At 39.7% G+C, this 24833-nt stretch overlaps 1 protein-coding gene across 1 annotated transcript in view; it reads left to right on the top strand.

Annotated features, from left to right (window-relative positions):
- ksr2 (kinase suppressor of ras 2) overlaps positions 1 to 24833 on the top strand; it is a 358563-nt gene that overhangs the window by 64439 nt on the left and 269291 nt on the right. Inside the window, exon 2 of the mRNA XM_073065461.1 lies at positions 16244 to 16384. Coding sequence (XP_072921562.1) covers positions 16244 to 16384 — 141 coding nt within the window. The remainder of the gene's footprint in view (positions 1 to 16243; positions 16385 to 24833) is intronic.

Here is a 24833-nt window from a genome sequence, read left to right as displayed (position 1 = left end):
GTGAAACTGGTATTGGCATGGATGAAGTAGGGCAAGGAGGTCCCTTTCTGTGCTGTACAATTCTAGGATTCTCAGTGGGCAGCCTGTAAGTAAAACTGGCTGAGAGATATTTTCAATAGCTGATGGGACTAGTTCTCTTGAAAGCACACATCAAGTGTGAATGAATGTTAGATTTAATTTGAAGCCTTGTGCCCATATCTTCCAGTAAAGAAGTGATAGTGAGGTCCATGTCAACACTTAGAAAGCCTGCTGACCATTTTCATTTTTTGGGTTCTGTTACAGCACAGAGGAAAGTCATACTGCATCTGAATGCAAGCTCAGTTTGAAAGCTTAGAAAGGTTCTATCACAGCTCCGGATATCAGCATTCAGTGTGTGTCAGTGCAGCCAAGCAGACTGTCCTCTATCTGATTGGTAGGATTGTAGACCACAAATCTGTTGATCTCTGTCAGAATGATAGTATTCATACACTCACTCTATCGCTCTGCTAATGTTCTTACAGTTTGGTGTGACCTCATCACAAGACAGGTTCATCAGGACTTGTGATGAAGGGCCTTGACCCAAAACATCAGCTGTTTCATCTTTTCCACAGATGCTGCCTGACCTGTTGAGCCTCTCCAGCATTTTGTGTATGTTGCTTAGATTTTCTTGTCTTTCACCATTCAATAGGTTTCAATGAGGTCTGAATTTCAGCGAATACAGGCCCAGAGCAATCAAACGCTCTTCATATGACAAGCCATTCAATCCTGGAATTATTCTTGTGAACCACCTTTGAACACTCTCCAATTTCAGCCAGCCTTTCTAAGGAGTCCAAAACTGCTCACAATACTCCAAGTGAGGCCTCACCAGTGTTTACATCCTTGCTTTTATAGTCTAGTCCTCTTGAAATGAATGCTAACAGTGCATTTGCTTTCCTAACCACAGACTCAACCTGCAAATTAACCTTGAGGGAATCCTGTACAAGGATTCCCAAATCCCTTTACACCTGAGTTTTTTTGTATTTTCTCTCCTTTTAGAAAATAGTCACTACTTTCATTTCTTCTACCAAAGTGCATGATCATACACTTCCCAACACTGTATTCCATCTGCCATTTTTTTGCCCATTCTCATGATCTGTTGGTCTTTCTGTAACGTCTCTACTTCCTCAAAACTACCTGCACCTTCACCTATCTTCATATGGTCTGCAAACTTTGCAACAAAGCCATCGATTCTATCATCTAAATCATTGACATATAACATAAGAAGAATCGGTCCCAACATACACCCTGTGGAACACCACCAGTCACTGGCAGCCAGCCAGAAAAGGCTCCCTTTATTCCCATTCTTTGCCTCTTGCCAATCAGCCACTGTTTTATCTATGCTAGAATCTTTCCACAGGCTTCTAGCTTGTTAAGCAGCCTCGTGTGTGGCACCTTGTCAAAGGCCTTCTGAGAATCCAAGTACAGAACATCAACCGATTTGTCTTTGTCTACCCTGCTTGTTATTTTCAACAGATTTGTCAGGTAAGATTTTTCCTTGAGGAAACCATTCTGACTACAGCCTATTTTATCATGTACCTCCAAGTACCCTGAGATCTCAGGCTTAATAATTGACTCCAACATCTTCCCAACCACTGAGGTCAGACTAACTGGCCTGTAGACTCCTTTCTTCTGCCTCTCCCACTTCTTGAAGAGTGTAGTGACATTTTCAAATTTCCAGTCTTCCAGAACCCTTCCAGAATCTAGTCATTCTTGAAAGATCCAAAATTTCTTCAGCCACCTCTTTCAGAACCCTGGGGTGTACACCATCTGGTCCAGGTGACTTATCTACTTTCAGACCTTTCAGTTTCCCAAGAACCTTCTCTCTAGTTATGGTAACTTCACACACTTCATGACCCCTGACACCCGGAACTTCTACCATACTGCTGCTGTCTTCGATAGTGAAGACTGATGCAAAACACTTATTCAGTTCGTCCACTATTTCATTGTCCTCCATTACTACCTCTCCTGTATTGTTTTCCAGTGGTCCAATATCTATTCTTGCCTTTCTTTTACACTTTATGTATCTGAAATGGCCACAGAGTGTATTTAAATGAAATAAGACCATTGACCAGTTTGATCTCTACTTTGTAGAATATTAACTCTGCTGACTTACTAAATGAGCAAATGGTTTTGTGCATTTTCCTGACAACCTATTCCAGCTGCTTATCTTCTGTGTGCAGAAATACATATTGACATCTGTCCTTATTTGCTCTTTGCCCTTTGTTTATGGATCAGTCAATAGACTGCAGAATCAGAAATACTGATCCGGGATGTTTTTGACATGTTTTTCAATGCCACCCAGAAACAAAGTCAGAAGCAAGCTTTTAACGTAACTTATGTTCAGTTTGTTTTGGACAGAAAGATAAGTATAGCGTTTGAAATTTGAAATGAGTACGTTGTTTATAATAGGATTTGATTTTATTTTGCCTCGGTTCATGTTTTTCTTTGAGTTCATTGCAATTGGGTATTTCTGGTTGTCTAAAATAAACTTCAGTGAAGAGAGTGAAATATAACTAAATTAAAATCCATGATAATCAAAACATGAGCTTATCAATGTTATATTACCTCATTAAACTTTACTGCTGACTACTGTGTCAACATTTTCAAGTCGCCAATGCACCCTATAAACAAATAGGATTAGTTAGTGTTCCCTCTGTGCTTTTTGACAGCTTGTGCCATTATTAAGGCAAAATCAGTGAGATGGGAAATTCTACATGGTTGACCTTTATTGCAGGTGTGGAAATTTTATTCAGAGAATAAAAGGAAAATTGCAAGATAGTTGTTGAGGGAGTTTATTTTGATCTTATCAGTAACCTCATAGGCCAAAAGTGTCTGTTTCTGTGCTGCACCATTTGTTCAAAAAGCAAAAGAAAAATCCCAGTCGATGTAAAACCAGTATTTGTTTAGAGACAATATACTTGACTGGTGGTGCTGCTTTCACGTTGATGTTCGACCCCAGTCAGTTGATATATAAATTATAGTTGCATTTTTTATAAATGATGGCTTAGGTTTCACTCCTGATATTAAAATAATTAAAATCAGAGAGTTTCTTCATTCTACTCCAGCTTAATGAGCCTACATTCAGAATGTAACTCCTATATTCATTTTGGGTAATTCCATATGGGACTGTTGGGAAACTGCTTCATTTCTTTGGAAGCTGTTATTTAGCTTATGGTAATTGCATTAATTAGGTTTTGTGGGTTTAAAAATGTCTTAAAACCAATTATCAATAAAATGATTATTGTTGTTAATAATCCCCAAAAGGAAGTACAACAGTTTAAGAAAAACTCTGCTTTATCAGTATATTTGAAAGAAGCTTTCATCTACCTAGAAGAAGACTTTGAGAGATCTGGAACTTCCCTCTTCTGACTAAGGGCTAGATTTGGCTGTGTCTAGTTCAGTATGAACAGAGGTCTTACTTTTCTCACTACATAGATGGTGTGAAATGTATGGAGTGCAGTGTCACAGCAGTTGTAATAAAGAAGGTGGAGATTTGAAATGTCATTTCATTATGAGCACAGAGATCAGTACAGCTTGTGCTGTGATTATCTTGGTCTTTACTTGACTCAAAACTAAACACGACAGTAGTTTGGTTAATCTCAACAGAGGGTTTTTGGACGATTGAGAATCATCGTATAGGCCTCAGTGAGTTCCCAGTTTCACTCAAAAACAATTGGTTGTTGAATTTCAAAACTACTGCTCTGAGATGGATCCTTAATTAGAAGGAAGCAAACATAACAAGCCGCTGCACAGTAGTATCTGCTGGCAAGTAATGTACTACACTTATTTAGGTCAAGAAATTATTTCGATTTACAGTTGTTTTCCGTTCTACATGATGTTGATTTCATACTGGTACAGCTAATGTTAATCCCGAAGGTAATACTTTAACAACGTACTCATCTTCCCTCGGTTTCATATGTTTTGAGGAACTTTGTCTTTTACTGCAGCAGTAACTTTTTTCCTGACATCATAATTCCAAGAATACCTATTTTTGATTTGTCACAGCCTTAAAAAAATGTAGTCAAGTTCAGTTTTAAGCCTCTATCTTCCATGCTAAAAATGGAATATGAAATGAACTGGTTTATTTATAAATTGGAATGTGAACTTTCATCATCTGCTTTATAAATGCTAATTAGATTTTGGTCCATTCATTGCAGCAGTGGTTGAAGGTGTAGTTTAGATTTTGCTTTGAGGATTTTTATCAGTAGGTCAGCACCCGTATATTTTATATCCTGCTCAAATTGTGAAGTAGATTTTGAATTTCACTTGTACATGTTTTATTTCATTTATATATATTTTTCTCTTCGGTCTCTTCAATACCAGCTTAGACATGCTTACTAGATAACAGAAGTTTAATTCTTCTGAAGATACTGGAGTTAAAACATTTAAAATACAATCTGAAGTGACATTAAATTTTAAGCATATTATTAAAATTAAATGTGTTGCTAGACAGAAATAAATTTTTGAGCAAAACAGATTTGTGGATCATACGCCACCATAGGTGAAGCAGTCTTTAAGGGCAGTGCGCAAAGCGTATTTTGATCAAGTGATATAGAAATCACAGACATAAGAGGATGATTGTGTCTGTTATTTTCGAGTTAAAGCTATTTTTCACCTGATTTTTGAATCAGAGGCCTCTCCAACTTTGCTGCTAATGGAATATAAGGAGCGGATACTAGATACGGAAGAGCAGTGTGCACATGACAGAACTCCCTTGGGCATAGGCATGAATTTATTCCAGGCAAAACATCTGAACACTCAAACATTAGTTGATCAACAAGCTGCTTTATGGGTGAGAATAAGCAGTCAAATGTTTCGGTATGAGACACTTCATCAGGCCTCCGACTCAGGACTGATGAGGGTCTCCTCCTGTATATGAAGAATGTAAATAATAAAGTCAATTCAATTCAATTCTTGGCCCGAAACGTTTATTTCCATCCATAGATGCTGCCTGACCTGCTGAGCTCCTCCAGCACTTTGTGTGTATTGCTCCAGATTTCCAACATCTGTAGTGCCCCTTGTGTCTATGAAGCTGCTTTATTTCTCCCCAATCCCCATCACCCACTGATAAAACTTTGGAGCAGATGCATTCCATTTTATCAGGAAGTTTGAGAAATTCTGCATAGATCACAGTCAAGTTATATTGAGCACAGGTTGGAGAAACAACAGAAAGCTACCAAAGGTCTTTAGAGAAGTTTAGAAACATAGAAAACCTACAGCACAATACAGGCCCTTTGGCCCACAAAGCTGTGCCAAACATGTCCCTACCTTAGAACTACCTAGGCTTTACCCATAGCATGTAGCCATCTAGGAGTCTCTTAAAAGACACTATCATTTCCGCCTCCACCACCGTCGCCGGCAGCCCATTCCACGCACCCACCTCTCTCTGCGTAAAAGAACTTATCCTGGCATCTCCTCTGTAACTTCTTCCAAGCACCTTAAAACTATGCCTTCTCGTGCTAGCCAATTCAGCCCTGGGGAAAAGCCTTTGGCTATCCACACGATCAATGTCTCTCGTTATCTTGTACATCTCTAGTCATATCAAGTCACCTCTCATTCTCCGTCGCTCCAAGGAGAAAAGGCTGAGTTCACTTAACGTATTCTCATAAGGCATGCTCCCCAATCCAGACAACATCCTTGTAAATCTTCACTGCACCCTTTCTATGGTTTCCACATTCTTCCTATAGTAAGGCTACCAGAACTGAGCACAGTACTTCAAGTGGGGCCTGACCAGGGTCCCATATAGCTGCAACATTACCTCTCGGCTTTTAAACTCAATCCCAGGATTGATGAAGGCCAATGCACCGAATGCCTTCTTAACCACAGAGTCAACCTGCATAGCAGCTTTGAGCGTCCTATGGACCCGGACCCCAAGATCCCTCTGATCCTCCACGCTGCCAAGAGTCTTACCATTAATACCATATTCTGCCATCATATTTGACTTACCAAAATAAACCACCTCACACTTATCTGCGTTGAACTCCATCTGCCAGATCTCAGCCTAGTTTTGCATCCTATCAATGTCCTATTGTAACCTCTGACAACCCTCCACACTATTCACAATACACCCAAACTTTGTGTCATCAGCAAATTTACTAACCCAACCCTCCACTTGCTCATCCAGGTCATTTATAAGAATCACGAAGAGTAGGGATCCCAGAACAGATCCCTGAGGCTCACCACTGGTCACCGGCCTCCATGCAGAATATGACTTGTCTCCAACCACTCTTTGCCTTCTGTGGGCAAGCCAGTTCTGGATCCACAAAGCAATGTCCCCTTGGATCCCATGCCTCCTTACTTCCTCAATAAGCCTTGCATGGGGTACCTTATCAAATGCCTTGCTAAAATCTATATACACTGCATCTACGGCTCCAGCTTCATCAACGTGTTTAGTCACATCCTCAAAAAATTCAGTCAGGTTCGTAAGGCACAACCTGCCTTTCACAAAGCCATGCTTTAACAAAGTTTCTCTTTCATGCTGTCATTTGGCTCTTTTACTACAAGTTAATAGCCAATGGAGACAATGCTTTATTGTTTGAGGGTGCACATTTCAGATATGGTATAAAAATAATTTTTGTTTACAATAACTGACAAATGGTTTTTGTAATGCACTTTTTAAACAGCATATTATCATGATTTTATTCATGGTTTGTAAATTCCTGCCTGATACCTGTGGAGACTGAAATAGTGGATGCTAGCTCATTAAATATATTAAGTGCACAGATAAGCTACTGTCTGGGAAAAGCAGATTTTGCTGCTTCCCCGAAACTTGAGGCTATGTCCATTTAGTTTCAGTTTTGCTCACCATTGAGAATAACTTTTCTGCCTCTATCTCATCTATCCCTTTCATAATTTTGGAGTTTTCTCTGAGAATTCCTCTCATTCATCTGAATTCCGGTGTGTACACTCCCAGGCAAATCAATCTTTCCTCATGAGTTAACCCCTCATCTCCAGAATCATCCTGGTGAACCTGCTCTCCACCACCTCCAAAACTAGTGTATCTTTCCTCGCGCAAGGAGACCAGAAATGCATGCAGTACTTCATGTGTGGGTTCAGCAGTCCCCTGGTGCAGTTGCAGCATTGCTACCCTGCTCTTGAATTCAATCTGTCTGGCAATGAGGGCCAACATTCTATCTGCCTTCTTGACAACCTGTTGTACCCACAAACCAACCACTTGTGATTCATGCCCATGCGCTCCCAGGCCCCTCAACACAACAGCATGCTGCAATATTTCACCATTTAACTCATAATTTGATCTTCTATTTTTCCTTCCAAACTGGATGACCTTGCGTTTAGCAATGTTGTACTCCATCTGCCAGACCCTTGCTTTCTCTCTCACTTGACTTATCTATTTCTCTCTGCAGATTCTCTGCATCCCCTGCACTATTGGTGTTCCACTCAATTTAGTGTCATCAGCAAGCTTAGAAATGCTACATTTGGTCCCCTCTTCGAAATCATTAATGTATATTGTGAACCGTTATGGGCCGAGCACTGACCCCTTGCCTTACCACTCACTATTGACTACCAACCAGAGAATTGCCCAATTAGCCCAACTCTCTTCCATTGGTTAATCAGACCTCTATTATTATGCCCAACTCCCTGCATCGATATCTAATGCATTACTTCCTACTCCATACATTCTTGTCTTATGGACAAGTCTTTCATGCAGTATCTTGTCGAATGCATTCTGGAAATCCAAATATAGAACATCCACCTGTTCTCTGTATCCAGTACATTCATTAGTTCCTCAAGGAACTCCAGTAAGTTTGTCAAAGAGGACCACCTCTTCATGAATCCATGATGATGGAATCACTTCTATCCAGATGTCTCACTATTTCTTTCTTAATGAATAACTTCAAGCATTTCCCTGACTACAGATGTTAAGCTAACTGGCCTACAGTTACCTGTCTTTTGCCTGCATCCTTTTTGAAACAGTAGCATGCCATTTGCTATCTTCCAATCCACTGAAACCTGCCCAAAGTCCAGAGAATTTTGGAAAATTTTCACAAACATGTCTACTGTAGCTTCTGCCATTTCTTTCAGAATCCTGGGATGCATCGCATCAGGACAAAGGGTCTTGTTACCTTTAGGTACACTAGTTTGCTCATCACTACCTCTTTAGTGACAGTGATTGAACTGAGGTCTTCACTTTCCAAGATATCCATTTTTCTTTGGCATAATAGACGTGACCTCCATCATGAAATTATGAAGACCAATTTAAAATAGTTATTCAAGGACTCAGGCATTTCCACATTACCTAGTATTAAATCCCCCATCTCATCTTCCAAGGAAACTATGTTCACTTTAGCCACCCTTTTCTGCTTTATATAATTATAGAAACTTTTACTATCTGCTTTTATATTTTGTGCTATTTTACTTTCGTAATTTATCTTCCCTTTCTAGCTTGTTTAGTAATTCTTTGTTGCTATTTAAAGGTTTCCCAATCTTCCAGATTCCCATTACTGTTGGGAACATTGTATGCATGAGCTTTTAGTTGAATGCCGCCTTTTATTTTCTTAGTTATACGAGGCTGTTCTCTCCACCTTGCTTTTAACTGGAATATACTTTTACTGAGCATCATGAAAAATCTCTGAAAGTCTTCCACTTGTTCCTCAATTGTCCCACTATATAGTCTGTGTTCCCAGTCTACACTAGTCAGTGCCCCTCTCATCTCATTGCAGTCTCCCTTGCCACTGATTTTTAGATTGACCTACCGCACCCTCCATTTATCTGAGAAATTCAAACAAATTGTGATCACTCTTTTCAAGAGAATCCCTAACTACAAGATTATTAATTTTACCTGTCTCATTACACTGGATCAGATCTAAATGATCATTTTCCCCTTGTAGGTTCACTAACATGCTATTTAAGAAAGACATTATAGTTACTATAAAAAGACATTACAGACTCTATAAAAGTCCTCTTCAAGACTGTCTTGACTTAATTGATTTGCCAATGGATGTGCTCGTTAAAGTCCCCCATGACAGCTGCCATTTTGTTCTGAAATGCATCAGATATTTCTTGGTTTATTGCTCATGCCACTGCGAAGCCACTGTCTGGTGGCCTATTGACAACTCTCACCAGTGAAAAATTTCCCTTTACTATTACTAATTTCTACCCAGATGGACACAAAACTAGGAAATGTACAGTGTAGTAAACATTGTGGAGAATAGTAGCAGTCACATGGAGGAGATAGACATGAAATGGGCAGAGGCATGGGAAATGGAATGTGAACTGGTTCATTTTGGTAGGAAGAATAAGAGCCAATATAAGATATAAAGGGGATGCAGGAGCAGAGAGAGCAAGGTATGCATACATATTTTTAAAGTTGACATTGCAATTTGAGATGTTTGTTGAAATGGCATTTCTAATAGAGGCATAGAAATGTGCTTGTAACAGCTGGATTATGAAGTAACTATGAAGTTGTTTGATAAAGTACCACATGATTTTCAAAACTTAGAAAGAAAACTGAAAGAAAATATAGAGGAAATTTATTAAAATAGTACTGGAGAAGAGGAAAATTGTTAAATGGAGGATTAGGTAAACTAGGATTGTTTTCCTTATAGATAAAGAATATTAATTGAAGATTTGATGAAATAAAGAAAGACAGTTTTCAGTTGAAGGAGGGTTTGTAAATTCTCATTCTACATTTTATCCCATTTGGTGCAGGTGTAGAAGATGTTTGGTGCCACCCAGTGGGGTGTAAGAGAATTTTTATTTGCACAACAATTTTAAATTAAATTTGACTGCCAGTAGACTTGAATTGATTCACTTTAAAGTTCGAAGTGAAATTTGTTATCAAAATCTGTATTTGCTTGCATATACTACCTTGAGATTCATTTTCTTGCAGGCATCAACAGGAGGATAAAGAAATACAATAGAATTTATGTAAGACTATGCGTAATTATAAAGGGGATGTAGGAGCAGAGAGAGCCAGGGGTATATATACACGCATTTAAAATTGATGTTGCAATTTGAGATGTTTATGGAAATGGCATTACTCTAACCACACTTTTACAAGCACTTTTCCATGCCTCTGTTATTAAAGCGAAAGGTCTTCCAGTAAGATGGTGGTGTGTGCAAACGCAACGGCCTCTCAGGGGCCAACCAAAGGAGCTTTTTACTTTGTTACTTTGTAAGGTTTGTTTTTTTACGATCCAAAGACAATTCTACTTCAAGAACTTCGAGTACTGGAGGGTTACTCCATCAGTGAGCTGCTGGTCAATCGGATTAACCGGACTGGTGCTGGCGGTGGAGCTGGCCGATGTGTCGAAGGGCCGGCCAGGATGTTGGAGAAGGAGCTGGTCAGGATTTTGGGAAAGGGGACGGCTGGGATTTCGGAGGAGCCAGTTTGGGTTTGGAGGAGCTGATCTGGCTACAGAATGTGTTGCTTCCCGCTACTCGGAAGCATTGGAGTCGGTGCAGTTTAACTGTGGGAGATTGTCTCGGACATTTCATCTGTGATCGTGAGACTTTGTTAGACCGTGATAATGTAAGTTGCCACAGGCCTGTTAGCCTTGTCTGGTGGAGGGACAGATAGCGTGGAAGCTGTGTAGCCTCAGTTGTGGTGAAGACTAGGCCTCAAGCCTCGGGCTTACCTGCTGCTGCAGACCAGGCGAGTAAACGCAGAAGTGTTACAGCGTGGCATCAGCGCTTGGCTGGGGCCTGACTTCTCCCATCAGTGCTGCCCTCCAATGTTCGAGTGGTGGAATGACAAGCTGGGTTGCATGCGTCTGCACACTGCCGGCAGACTGTGCCATCGATTGGCGGACATTGTCGCTCAGTCTTGGATTATATATATGTTTTTTTTGTAAGAGTGAATATGCTTCTTTGTTTGCTATTTTTAATTATGTTACTCGCTATTTTGAATGTTTGCTTGCTCTTTTGAATGTTCTGCACCTTGACGCCAGAGGAACGCTGTCTCGTTCAGCTGTATCTATGCATGGTTTGAATGATAATTAAACTTAATTTGATTTGATAAAGACTAGCAAACAACCAATGTGCATATAAAAATAATACTGAAAATGTAAATTGAAAATATTCCTGAAAAGTGAACCTGTAGGTCGGAGAATCAATTCAGAGTTGTGGTGAGTGAAGTTATCTACGATGGTTCAGGAGCCTGATGGTTGAAGGGTAATAACAGTCCCTGAAGCTGCAGGTGTGAGACCTAAAGCTTCTGTACCTCCTGACTGAAGAGAATAGAGCATGGCTAGGATGGCTGCATGGTGGGGGTCTTTGGTGAAATATGCTGCTTTCTTGTGGCAACACTCTGGGGGGTGGGGAGTCTTTGCCCTCAATGGATTGGGATCTACTACTGAGGAAATTGCACAGGGAGCTATCGAGGCCAGGTCTTTGAGCTTAGTGATGAATTTCAAGGGGGTGATTATGTTGAATGCTGAGCTGTAGCCAAAGAAGAGCATCCTGATTAGTGCATCTTCATTGTCCTGGTGTCCTAGACCTGAGTGAAGGACCAACAAAATGGCACCTGCTCTTGACCTGTTATGACAGTAGACAAATTGGAACAAATCCAATTCACTCCTCAGGCATGAGCTTGGATGCTTCACCTCTCAAAGTACTTCATCATGGTGGATGGAAGCACTACTGGATGGTAGTTATCGAGGCTCTTTGGCCACTGGTATGATTGAAGCCTACTTGAATCAAGAGAGCCTCTCAAACTGCCAAAGTGAGAGGTTGAAGATGTCGGCAAACACTCAAGCTAGTTAATTAGCACAGGGCTTCAGTACTCAGCCAGGTTCACCATCTGGGCCAGATGCGTTCCATGGATTCACCCTCCTGAAGGATGGTCTCACATCAGCCTCAGAGACTGAGATCACAGGGTCATTGGGGGCAGTGGGAGTTTGTGAAGGTGCCTCATGTTTTGCTGATCAAAGTGAACATAAAAGGCATTGAACTCACCTCGTTATCATTTATGTTGCTTGGTTTTATTTTGTAGGAAGTGCTTGCATCGAGTCCTGCCACAGTGTTGAGCATCCCTCTTAGTGAGGGAAAACATATTGAATGTTTTGTTTTCTTGTAACCTTTGCACTTTTGCACTTGCTGCTTCTATATTTCTATCACCACCCACCACTTACTCAAAGTAAGGATTTAGTGGATTTTAGGGTAATTTTATGGCCCATTTGTTCTTCAGAGTTCTATTTCTGTAATTGAAATTCTGCTTGTATAGTCAAGACGTAGTTCAGAAACTTCATGGAAATTTGGGGTCAATGATTCACGAATGTATGCAATTTGTGTAGAGCAAAGTTTGCAAAATCATAGTTTTTTTCATGGTACTTGATGTAACTATCACATAAAATAATAAGGCCTGATCATGGCCACAGGAAATATCCTTTATATTTCTCCAGTAGTACCATAGGATTGCGCAGTCATTTGGAGTCTTCATTTTTAAATTTTATGTGGGAGATGACATTCAATGTATCACTTTGGATAATTGAAGTGAATATAAGTGAAATATACTGTATATGCATTTGAAATATCTGTATGACATGTGTTCAGTGTAGTTAGTTGAGTGAATAAGCCAAAAACACATAGACAAGCAGTTACTATATCTGTATCTGTGTATCTGTATCTAGGGTCTTGGCCCGAAATGTTGACTGCTCATTTCAGCAGATGCTGCCCGATGTGCTGAGTTCATCCAGCTTGTTTGTACGTACTGTATCTGTGACTCTTCATGTTTCTCTACATATTCAATATTGTCCTGGTTAGAAATCCTTTCACAAACATAAATTGTCTACCCCAGATTTTGAGACAGAAACTCCTTAGCCAGAGCAAGCATCCTTCCTGCATCTTTCCTGTTGAGCCCTGTCTGTGTTAGCTTTCACTGACTTGTGTACAGGACCCTTTGAACAACCTGTCAACGTTTGAAATATATTCAGCTTTTCTGTTTCATACACTGAAATGAATGATCTCATATTTTTAACATTATATTCCATTTATCAAGTTTTTTACCATTCAGTTAGCTTGTCTGTAGAATATCCTCATTCTCAACAATGGCAGAGCCCAGCTTGCAAGGACTAAAGACAAGGCTGAAGAACTCACAACCATATTTAGTCATCAGTGTCAAACAGATGATCCATTTCAGCTTCCTCTTGAGATCCCCACCATCTCAGAAGCTAGTGGTCTGCGCATTTAGTTTATTGCACTTGGTACCAAGAAATGCCTGAGAGCATTTCTTAGTTGTTGTTTCAAAGACCTACAGTATGCTAATCAGCATGTTCTCAAAAGAAGTTTGGGGTGAGACAAAAGGAACAGCAGTTGCTGGAATCGGGAGCATCATACAATGTGCTGGTGGATCTCAATAAGTCAAACAGCATCTGCAAAGGAAAGTGAACAGTTGAATGTTCAGATGAAGGGTCTTGATTCGTCGACTGTCCTTTTCCCGATAATTATAGAGAATGGATCTCTGTTTTGTTATTGAAAACTTGGTTGAAAATTTTCTTAAATTTAAGGACTTTTGCAGAGGTATGGCATTGAAAACTATGTAAATTAGAGAACAGAGATTAGCTTTATCTGTCACATATACTTCAATGCGTCATTTGCATCAAATCAAATCAGTGAGAATCGTGTTGGGCAGCCTGTAAGTGTCGCCATGCTTCCAGCACCCACAGCTCCCCAACCCTGACTGTACATCTTTGGAATGCTGGAGGAAACCACGCAGTCACAGGGAGAATGCACAAGTTCCTGGCAGTCAGTGGTGAGAATTAAACCCCAATCAGTGATCGCTCCTACTGTAAGGTGATGTACGCTGCCATGAAGATAATTTTAGTTTGTTTGCAGTTTAGCAGATTTTCTAATAGTATTCATCTGCTCATGTGTTGCATAGTGGGAATTCATATTAGTAACTTGTACACAAGCTCCTCTGGTGATATTCTGTCCTATTCAATTTAAGAAGTATATCATTTAATATCAGTGTCTTAGATAAAAACATATGCATAAGAATTGGCTAAGTATGTGAATATGATGGTGTAGGAATATGTGAACTGTTAAAGAATTTAACAATAGATAGTAAGTGATGGAGTGGTTGGAAGTTGCTATTTCAAGAGGCACCTATAGCACTTGGCATACCTTCAACCTTTGTTCGATCCCTCTAGACCGTTAGAATCTACTTTCTTAGAACTGACATCCTGCCATGCTTAACACATCAAATCTGATACTCCCAAGCTCTATATTTTCTTTGTCAGTGCTCCAGGATTTTGCATCTTCTTTGTGAGACTTCAACTCATTGAAAGCTACCTAGCTGTTTATGATTTTGGGAGAGCTGTAAATATCAATTCACTATTTAAATCTGATCTTACATATGGAGGTTCTTCCTGTTAAATAACACATCCTGAAACACATTTCTATCACATAATATCATTGTCACACATTTTCTTTCACACTTTTCTGCCACTGTTAAACTTGACAATTCACTTACTTTCCACTGATTTAGCCAATGCTCAGTAGGTGGTGTTCTGAGGCTCGTTAGCTATATTTCAATGACGAGTAAATAGAAATTTTGAAATAAGATTCAGTACTCTAAATTGTAACCTTTCTTTACTCTTTTAGAGTCCTAAATAAAACTGCAGAACTCATTAGACATTTATTTCAATTATTTTAATTTCTGTGGTCTTACTCAGATTTTTGCATTTTGAAATATTGAAGTTGTCTGATTTAGTTAAACAGAACCACTTCTTCATCTTACTACCTCTCTGCACTACACCACCCCACAACTGTTCAAATAATTCTGCATTGAATATTTATATAAATTTAACATATAACCCTAAATAAAGCAAATCTAATTGATATCTTTGTTCTTAACAATCTCACTTTTTTCAATGATGAACTCACTCTGTTTCTGAATCAATAATTATATTATTTTCATATATGGTTGCTAGGTTACAATCTGCTTTGCTTTTTAGTACTGAAATAGTAGCATTATTCTCTTAAATGACTTGTGCCAATTGTAATAGCCTTCATTTGTTAATTATAGTGAACACTTTATACAGTATACTCTCAGCAATCTGACATCAACAGGGAATGGTGGGTGGGGTGTGTGTGCAAATTCACAAATCAGCTGCTTAATAATTAATCAAAAATATTTATTGCACATCACCCATTAGTATTCTATGTGAAAAAATTTCCTTAAGTAACTTGTTGAACTACATGTCTGCTTGTAGATAACACTGTTTTACACTGCAATTCTGCTGTACATTTTAAGGCTAAACAGTTTTAATGCAAAATACAGCAAAAATAATTTAGATGACTGAGTGTGTTGACTCATGAGAAGTGTCAGCTCTTCAAAGTGGATTTTACTGTTATCAGCCACGAACTACACCACCCTTATGTATAAAGAAACTAAAAATGCTTTCAAATTTATTTCACATAGCACTTGAAATAAAGTTCTTAACAATCTCATAAAAGATTATGCACACCCATAAATTTTTTTCCAAGAACACAAAACAATCTTGTGGTTTAAGACTAGTTTTATTTGTCACATGTACATCGAAACATAAGGTGAACGCGTTGGTTTACGTCAAATCAATCAGTGAGGATTGTGCTGGGCAGCCTATGGATATGGGAGGCTACAGAGTCACTTTTACCCATAGCCATCGGCAACCACTTAAGCGGAAGTCACTTTATTCTAGACATCAGAAGGGCAGTAAAATGTATTCACTGTGTTCTGGATAGTCTATCGGCATTTTATCAGATTCAACAGAAATTTTTGTAAGTTATGAAATTGCTTAATATTCTTAATGTATGAGAATTTAGGATGGGTAAGTACTCAATAAACAAGAGTTCATTGTACTTTAAACATAACTGGGAATAAAGCAAGATTAATGAAATGCACCTGTGCCAGCTTGCACTATTTATGCCTGTATATAATGTATATGTAGTTTAAACATAAATTATTTTCTTTTAAACAACACTGGCTATATTTCTAAACTGTCTCTGATAAAGCTGACACATAATGGCCTTTATTTCTTGAAACACAAGATTATCACTCACATGTGAGAATAGGTTATGCAGGTGAAATTTGCTGGAGATTGCTAGCTACTGAGGGGAAAAGATGCTGTGACAAACCAGTGCATTTGTTCCAATCACTGTTGACTGATCAAAAATGTCCATAGTCTGTAATCGTGTTGCTTTTGGGTTTGATAAAGATTTGTGTAAAATAATATTTCATATGATAAATTCAGTGTTATTTTCTAACAGCTTTTCTCTCTTTTAGAGTAAACTTGTGAAGTACTTCAGCCGTCAGCTTTCCTGTAAACGTAAAGTTTCTCTGCAAGAACGGAACGCTGAGCTAGAGGGATTTCCCCATCTTGTTCATTGGTTTCGGATTGTAAATATTCGGAAGGAAGTGATAGAGGTAACTTTGCCATTAAGTAGCTTAAACCATCATTTCTGAATAACTTACAAGACTGTTAGAAAGACGTATTGTTTGAGATAGCAGAAGATTGATTGTTTTTAGTAATCTGAAATTCTTTGTCACTTAGAGGGGTTTGCATTTCACCAAGTTCATATATTTTCAGCATAACTTTATAATTGAGGATCTGTTTAACATAAATTTGAAATAAATTGCTAGGAATTATAAGATGCAGGCAATTCAAATTGAGAATGCTTGTGCAGAAAATCTTCTGAACACTTTTAGATAATGTAAATAGCTAGAAAGTCATATCCTTATGCCTTGATCTGTGCCGAGTTCACTAAACTTAAAATTCCTTCCTGCTGCTATTTCATCTCCAATCTCTACACCTGGCTACATTCCATGTGGCATACTCTGCTGTTTTAAGGCTGAAGAATTCTGATTTCCCCCTTTTACCATTATCTTATAATCTCAACCTTTCATGTATCGAAAACAGACATTTAGAAGCTGATAATCAATATTGTAATAATATGTAAATGGTGTTATGTGTCAGCCTAATGCTGTATTTAAAAGTCCTATGCAAACTATGAATTTCATTTGTCAGGTTTTTCTTCAGGTTTCTAGGATCCAGAGTATTTTGCTTGTATATCCATTCTTGTTTGGCCAATTATAGCTGAAGAATTATCTGAAAACTCTTCTTGTTCACACATCAAAAGATCTGGAGCCTCCCAAGGATGAAAGCTTGATGTCCTTCATATAACCTCTTTGCCACATCATAGAGTCGTAGAGCACTACAGCACAGCAACAGGTCCTTCTGCTCACTTAATCAGTGCCAAACCATTAATCTGCCTTGTCCCATCAACCTGCACCTGGACCATAACCCTCCATACCCCTCCCATCCATGTACGTATCCATATTTCTCTTAAATGTTGAAATTGGCCTTGCATCTACCACTTAGACTGGCAGCTTGCTCCACACTCCCACCACCCTCTGAATGAAGAAGTTCTCCCTCATATTTTCACCTTTCACCCTTAACCCATGACCTCTCGTCGTAGTCTCACCCAACTTCAGGCTGTACTTTTTTCCATAGACGCTGCCTGGCCTGCTGGGTTCCTCCAGCATTTTGTCTGCGTTGCTCAGATTTTCAGCATCTGCAGATTTTTCCCTTGTTTGTGACTGAGATTCATTAACTTTCTCTGTTCATTGTGGTTTCCATGTCTTTGGATGCCACTTCCCCAGTTGGGTCTAGAATGCTGAATTGTTCTGTTAGCCATTCACGAAGAGATGCAGAATGCCAAAACAAGCCTCCAAAAAGATGCTAGGATAACAGGGAGATTGAGTAATTATCGCAGAGTAGTAGGAGCTGGCAGGACAACAGATGGTATGTGATCCAGGTTTTTGTAATTCCCCCTTGTCAATTGACCCTTGAAGTCTTGGTAATATTCCTGAATATCAACATTGCTCTCCCTCTAATGTCAGTATATTTATCCTTGCTGACTAGAAATAGAAAACATAGAAAGCCTACAGCACAATACAGGCCCTTCGGCCCAAAAAAGTTGTGTGGAACATGTCCTTACCTTAGAAATTACTAGGCTTACCTATTTTTCTCTATTGTTCTAAGCTCCATGTACCTATCCAAAAGTCTCTTAAAAGACCCTATCGTATCCACATCCACCACTGTTGCCAGCAGGCCATTCCACACACTACCACTCTCTATGTTAAAAACTTACCCCTGACATCTCCTCTGTACCTACTCCCAACCACCTTAATCCTGTGCCCTCTTGTGACAGCCATTTCAGCCCTGGGAAAAAGCCTCTGACTATCCACACGATCAATGCCTCTCATCATCTTATACACCTCTATCAGGTCTCTTCTCATCCTCCATTGCTTCAAGGAGAAAAGGCTGAGTTCACTCAACATATTCTCATAAGGCATGCTCCCCAATCCAGGCACCAACCTTGTAAATCTCCTCTGCACCCTTTTTATGGTTTATACTTACTGTACTCCACTATGACCAACCTAAACAAGTTTTTGTACAGCTTGAGCATAACTAGTCTCTTGTACTTCTCCCCTAGACATTATTTTTAATTATGTTAACCCAAAATTTAATGCAGCTAAATGGACAACTTTACAACTTGGGAGATTAAATGTAAAGAGACAGTACACTGTTAATGACAAAACCCTTGATAGTGTTAATGAGCAGAGGGATATTTGGGTCCAAGATCGTAGCTCTCTCGTCTCTTTATTAGTTGAGTTTGAGAATTGTGTAGTTATGTTATGGTTTATAAAATTCTATCTAGACCTTATCTGGAGTATTGCATTCAGTTTTGGTCGCCCCATTACAGGAAGGATATTGACATGTTGGAGAGGGTGCAGAAGAGGCTTACCAGGATGTTGTCTGGATTAGAGGGTAGATGTTATAAGGACAATAGACAATAGGTGCAGGAGTAGGCCATTCGGCTCTTCGAGCCAGCACCACCATTCAATGTGATCATGGCTGATCATCCACAATCAGTACCCCGTTCCTGCCTTCTCCCCATATCCCTTGACTCCGCTATCTTTAAGAGCTCTATCAAGGAGACGTTGGAGAAACTTGCGTTGTTTTCTCTGAAGTGGTAAGGCTGAGAGGAGATCTAAGATTATGAGAGGCAGAGTTAGAGCAGACAGCCAGTATCTTTTTCCCAGTATTGAAATGTCTAATACCAGAGGGCATGCATTTAAATTGAGAGGGGATAAGATCAAAGGAGATGTGTTAGGACAAGTTTTCTAAACAGAGTGGTGGGTACCTGGAATGCCAACCTGGGGTAGTAGTGGAGGCAACCAAGGATTTCAGTTAGGCATACAAATATGGAGGAAATGGAAAAAATATGGACACTCTGTATGTAAGGGGGATTCATTTAGCTGGGCATCATCATCATCATCATTATGTGCCGAATCGTGTGACATAGGCAATCATAGACTCAAACTACAGAAGTGGTTTGCTACTGCTTTCTTCTCGGCAGTGTCCTTACAAGACAGGTGACCCCAGCCATTGTCAATACTCTTCAGAGACTGTCTGCCTGGCATCAGTGGTCACATAACCAGGACTTCTGATATGCACCAGCTGCTGATACAAACATCCACCACCTGTTCCCATGGCTTCATATGACCCTGATCTGGGGAGTGGGGCGAGCTAAGCAAGTGCTACACCTTGCCCAAGGGTGACCTGTAGGCTAGCAGTGGGAAGGAGCACTTTACACTTCCTTAGGTAGAAGCACATCTTCACCCCGTCACGTAATTAGTTGGGCATTTCATTACTAATTTATTTAGTTCTGCACAACATTGTGGGCTGAAGGGCCTGGTCCTGTGCTGTACTGTTCTGTGTTCTATATTTTTATCATTTAGTCCAGGACATTATAAAAAATTTATTTGTTGTATTAAAATGAGTTTTGCTGTCAAGGTGGGCATTTATTGTCCATCTATAATTGCCCTTGAGTAGGTGGTAGTGATGTTCCTTAAGGTTGTTATAGCTGGTGGTGGTAGTGGGGCCAAGCTCCCTCTACCTATTAAATGCTCCCAATGGTGTGCATCTCATATAGCCTTTAACAACCAGGTCCAGCTCCTGTGTGGTTTAGCGACTAAGCTCAGTGGAGCATTTTCTGTGGACAAGAGAAGGGACAAAGGTGGGTTACTGGCAGCTTAAAACCAGTTGCTTCAGGCAGGTAGGGCTCATCAGACGTGGTTGGCAGCTCAACTAGGAAAAGGAAAATTCACTGCTTTGCAGCTGTACCCATTCATGGGGAAGTCTTAATAAATCCCGAGGAAAAATCTGGCAGTCCTGTGTTGAGTTCCAACTCCTGGAAATGCCATTGGTGCCAAATTGTATTGGTCTCTGCTGTTCCTTTGGATCCATCAGATGTGTAGAGCAGGGTAGCCTACAACAATGGCGTGTGGCCAAGTGGTTAAGGTGTTCGTCTAGTGATCTGAAGGTCGCTAGTTCGAGCCTTGGCTGAGGCTGTGTGTGTGTCCTTGAGCAAGGCACTTAACCACACATCGCTCTGCGACGACACCAGTGCCCTTCCCTTGGACAACATCAGTGGCGTGGAGAGGGAAGACTTGCAGCTTGAGAACTGCTGGTCTTCCATAACAAAAACCTTGCCCAGGCTTGCATCCTGGAAACTTTCCAAGGTGCAAATCCATGGTCTATTGAGACTAATGGAGGCCTACACACACAACATGGCTGTTCTCCATGTTCTCCATACCATACTGGCTTGTGTATTACATATTTTATTTTATGCTTTATTTACAAATGAATGGCTTGATTTGAGTTGCACGTATTTCTGTGTTTCTGGATGACTTAACCTGTAAACCAAATGAGTTTTATTGGCAAACTTATAATAATGAACTCACCACCGTTAAGACTATTCCTAAGATATTCCTGATTATTTAACTGAATTTAAATTTGACAGCTGTAATTGTGAATATACAATTTGGATCTATGCATTGGTTACTACAAGGTCCTGGGATCCTATTCTGATAACTTACTATACCTCAGACATGCCCATTTTAATCATTTATATTCATTGATGTCGAGTTTCTGTTGGTTCTATATTTTCATTATTTAAAAAATATGTTGTGCTCAGAATATATGTATGTTAATGGTGTCATAATTATCTTATTGAAATCCATTTGCCTCTTGTTTACCATTTATTTCATCTATTGAGCCTCCTTATAACTTAATGCTTCCATTTTCTCTTGGAAATATGGTTTTCCATTTCCATTACCTTTGTAGTTTCTAAATTACTGGAGTACTTCTGATATTAATGCGGATCCTTGCCAAAACACTGCTAGGCACCTGCTGCCTATTTGATTATCTGTTTATTGTCTTTACTCTCTGTTTCCTGAGAATTTTCTAAGTAGGTCAATATTTTCTCTTCAATTCCATAAACTTTATACTTTGTCAACAGTCTCTATAGAGGAACTTTATTAAGTCCGTTCAGGAAATTCACATAAATATTATTCATAGGCATTCCTTTGGCAGATAATTCACTCAGAATCAGAATCACTGTCATAAAGGATGTAAAATTTGTTACTTCATTTCAGAAGTCAAGTCATGTTTATTGTCATTTAACTATATCCGTGTACAGTATACCGTCAAATCGTTTCTCTGAACCAGGGTGTAAATAACTGTAGCACACATAACACACATAACAGGCAATAATTTATGAAAGTAAGGATGAAATCTACAGATGGATTACACATAAGTAAACTAAAGTGCATAAATTAAATATTGTAAGGTACAGAACAGATTAACTAGTGACTCTTTGAATGCGACACAGCAGTTTGTGTTTTCAAAGCAGTCTTATAGTGCTGAGATTTGCCCCCTCAGACCATAAGACTTTGGGAGCAGAATTAGGCCATTCAGCCCATCGAGTCTTCTCTGCCATTTCATCATGGTTGATCCTGGAACCCACTCAACCCCAGTTGCCTGCCTTCTCACCATATCCTCTGATGCCTTGACCGAGTTTTCACTACCTGTAGAACTCGTTTGGCCAGCTTGATCAGTAGTTTGTATGTTGGAATTAACATTATGGATAAGTGATCAGAGAGCCCAATGTGGGGCCGAGGAACTGCTTTATATGTACCTGGTATGTTTAGTATAAAGACATAAAATTACTAAATAGTGCAAATATAAGAAATAATGAGGTAGTGTTCATGAACCATTCAGAAAACTGATGGTGGATGAGAAGAAACTGTTCCTGAGTCATTGAGTGTGGGTATTCAGACTCCTCCCTGAGGGTAGTAATGAGAAAAGGACATGTTCTGGAAGGTGGGGGGTCCTTGATCATGCCTTGTTGAGGCACCACTTCTTGAAGATGTCTTTGACAGTGGGAAGGGTTGTGATCATGATGGAGCTGGCTGAGTCAACAACCTTCTGCATTCACTTGTGGTCCTGAGCATTGGAGCCTCCAGGCTGTGATGCCACCAGTCAGAATCCTTTCCACCGTGCATCTGCAGAAATTTGCACGAGTCTTTGGTGACCTACTAAACCTCCCCAGACTCCTAATGAAGTAGAACTGCTGGCATGCCTTCTTCATGATTGTTTTTATACATTTGGCCCAGGCCGGATCCTTGGAGATGTTGACACATAGGAGTTTAAAGCTACTCATCCTTTCTCATTGAGGGGTCAGCAGTAGGACTGTTGCATGTTCTCCCATCTTCCATTACCTAAAGTCTGCTCTCAAATCCTTGGTGTTGCTGACATTGAATGTGAAGCTGTTGCCGCAGTGACACTCAAACAGCCGACATGTCTCACTCCTGTTGGCCTCTTCAATGCCATCTGCAATTTTACCAACCACAGAGATCTGAAAATTTATAAATGGTGTTTGAGATGTGCTTAGACACACAGCCATGAATGTAGGGAGAATAAAACAGTAGGGTAAGCATGTATTTTTGAGGTCATCACTTCATATATTCAACTATCTTTGTCAGGATTTGCAAATCTATTATGGCTTTCTCTGATCATATTGAAAATTTCAAGCGCTCAGTCCACTACATCCTTAATTATGGACTAATAATTCCACCAAGATTGATATTAGGGACAATAATTCATCATATCATCTCTTGCATTTCTCAAATGGCAGAATCACATGCACGACTTTACAATCTATAGGAATAAGAGAAAATTGGAAGTTGGCATTTAGGGTTTCAGTGAATTATTACCTATATCTTTAAAATTGAGTTGCTTAAAGTAGGGTACTCCGTTTTTAAAAGGGATGTAGGTTCTTTTGCATGGGGTGCCTTCTGATGTTCCCAGCTCAGGCACCTGAACGATATTAACTTGTTTCTGGGCTAATGAAAGATGCAACAGCCAATACTGTATTTTACAATCATGAAGGAAGTGGCTTGTTCCTTGCTGACCTCAAAAATTAATTCAAACTTGTGTTGAGTCTGTGTAGTCTTCCCTGTGAGAATTTTGGGAACAGTTGGGAGGACTGTTCAATGTTGAGGTTGAAACCCCACCCATGCCAAGCTGTGCCCACAACAGGACCCAGCAGTGAGAAGCTGGGTAGGTTAGAATTGTAGCTTAGTCAACTAATAGGTAACGATTGAGTAAAAGAGTAGGAGGATGGAAGGAATGGAAGGAGAGAAAAGGAGTGAGAGAGTGGGAGAAGGATGTGGGCAGAAGAGATAGGGGAGGGAAGAGAGGAAGGGAAGGTAGCTAAGGAGGGAGAGGGATGGGAAGGGTAGGGAGGGTATGGAACAGGTGGGGGGGGGGGTGAGGGGAGAGGCCAAGGAAAGGTGGTGGGTGGATTGGGAAGGATGAGAATAGGAGAAGGGTTTGGGAGCGGGAGGAAGGATATATGTTGGATCCCATTTTATAAAAGAAATTAGCCATTCAATACAAAATAATTATAGGACACTTGTTTTTCCCCAAATGATTTCCATGACACTGGCACCTGTCCTAAAAGAGCATAATCAAGGTTCTGAGCTGAAAAGTTTTTGGATATTGCATTTCCCTGAGTGACCTGTCGTATACAATAGGTCTGTCTTTATGTTTACTTCATACCTCTAACTGAAACTCATCTAAGAATGATCTGCTCAGCAGGTAATTCAAAGAACAAGCAAAGAACAGAGAAATCTGTTCTTTACAGTATATGTGTATTCTTCTAAAAACGGGACTAACACAAATTAACAGGGCCTTTATCCCACTGCACTTGTGGCAGTTGTACTAAGTTAGTGGCAGTGTTTCTGACATTACAATAGTGCCTACAGGTTAAAAGAAGTTCATTGCTGTAAAGCCCTGAGCTTGTAAAAAGACTCAACATAAATCCAAGTTTTGCCTTTATTTCTTCCTTCTGCAGTGCAGAGATGTTAACAAACTAGAATGTTGCCAGCCCACAAAATTATTTAGCAAGGGTATAAGGGTGAATGTATAGCAGTGATATCTTTAAATAAGGAACAGCAATAGGAGGCTTGAGTGCAGCATAGATGTTGCAAGAAGGTTGAGTCAAATGGCCAGTTTCCCAGCAGTAAATCTTGTGCAGCCAGTTATTGAATATGGAATCACTGAGTTCCTTTTTAATTTTTATTTCATTGTTTATTTTAATAACATGTCTGAAAAGTATTTTGCTAAACAATTTTGTGCTCTGTGGGGGGAAATAAATAATTATAAGCTCATTGCTCATATGTTCAGTAAAGTTGTTCTGGATCCTCTATGTGTGTGACATGCTCTTGCATGGAGGAGTCTAGAAATGCAGTGTGACGTCAAATAGTCATGTGGTTGACTTCACATGTTTAAAATCCATTAACAGTGTGGGCTATTAATGGCATGCACTACTTGTCTTAAAAAAGACCTTCACAGGATAGAGTTGGTCTGCTTCCACAAGATTTTTATGAGATTACATAGATGTAGGCATTGCATGGGGTCTTCCATGTGGATTTTCTATAGGTAGCTCCAGATTAAGATATT

This window comes from Hemitrygon akajei, chromosome 14 (assembly GCF_048418815.1).
Source record: "Hemitrygon akajei chromosome 14, sHemAka1.3, whole genome shotgun sequence".
Lineage (NCBI taxonomy): Eukaryota > Metazoa > Chordata > Chondrichthyes > Myliobatiformes > Dasyatidae > Hemitrygon > Hemitrygon akajei.
The sequence above is the reverse complement of the archived record's forward strand: the minus strand, read 5'-3'. Positions and strand labels throughout refer to the sequence as shown.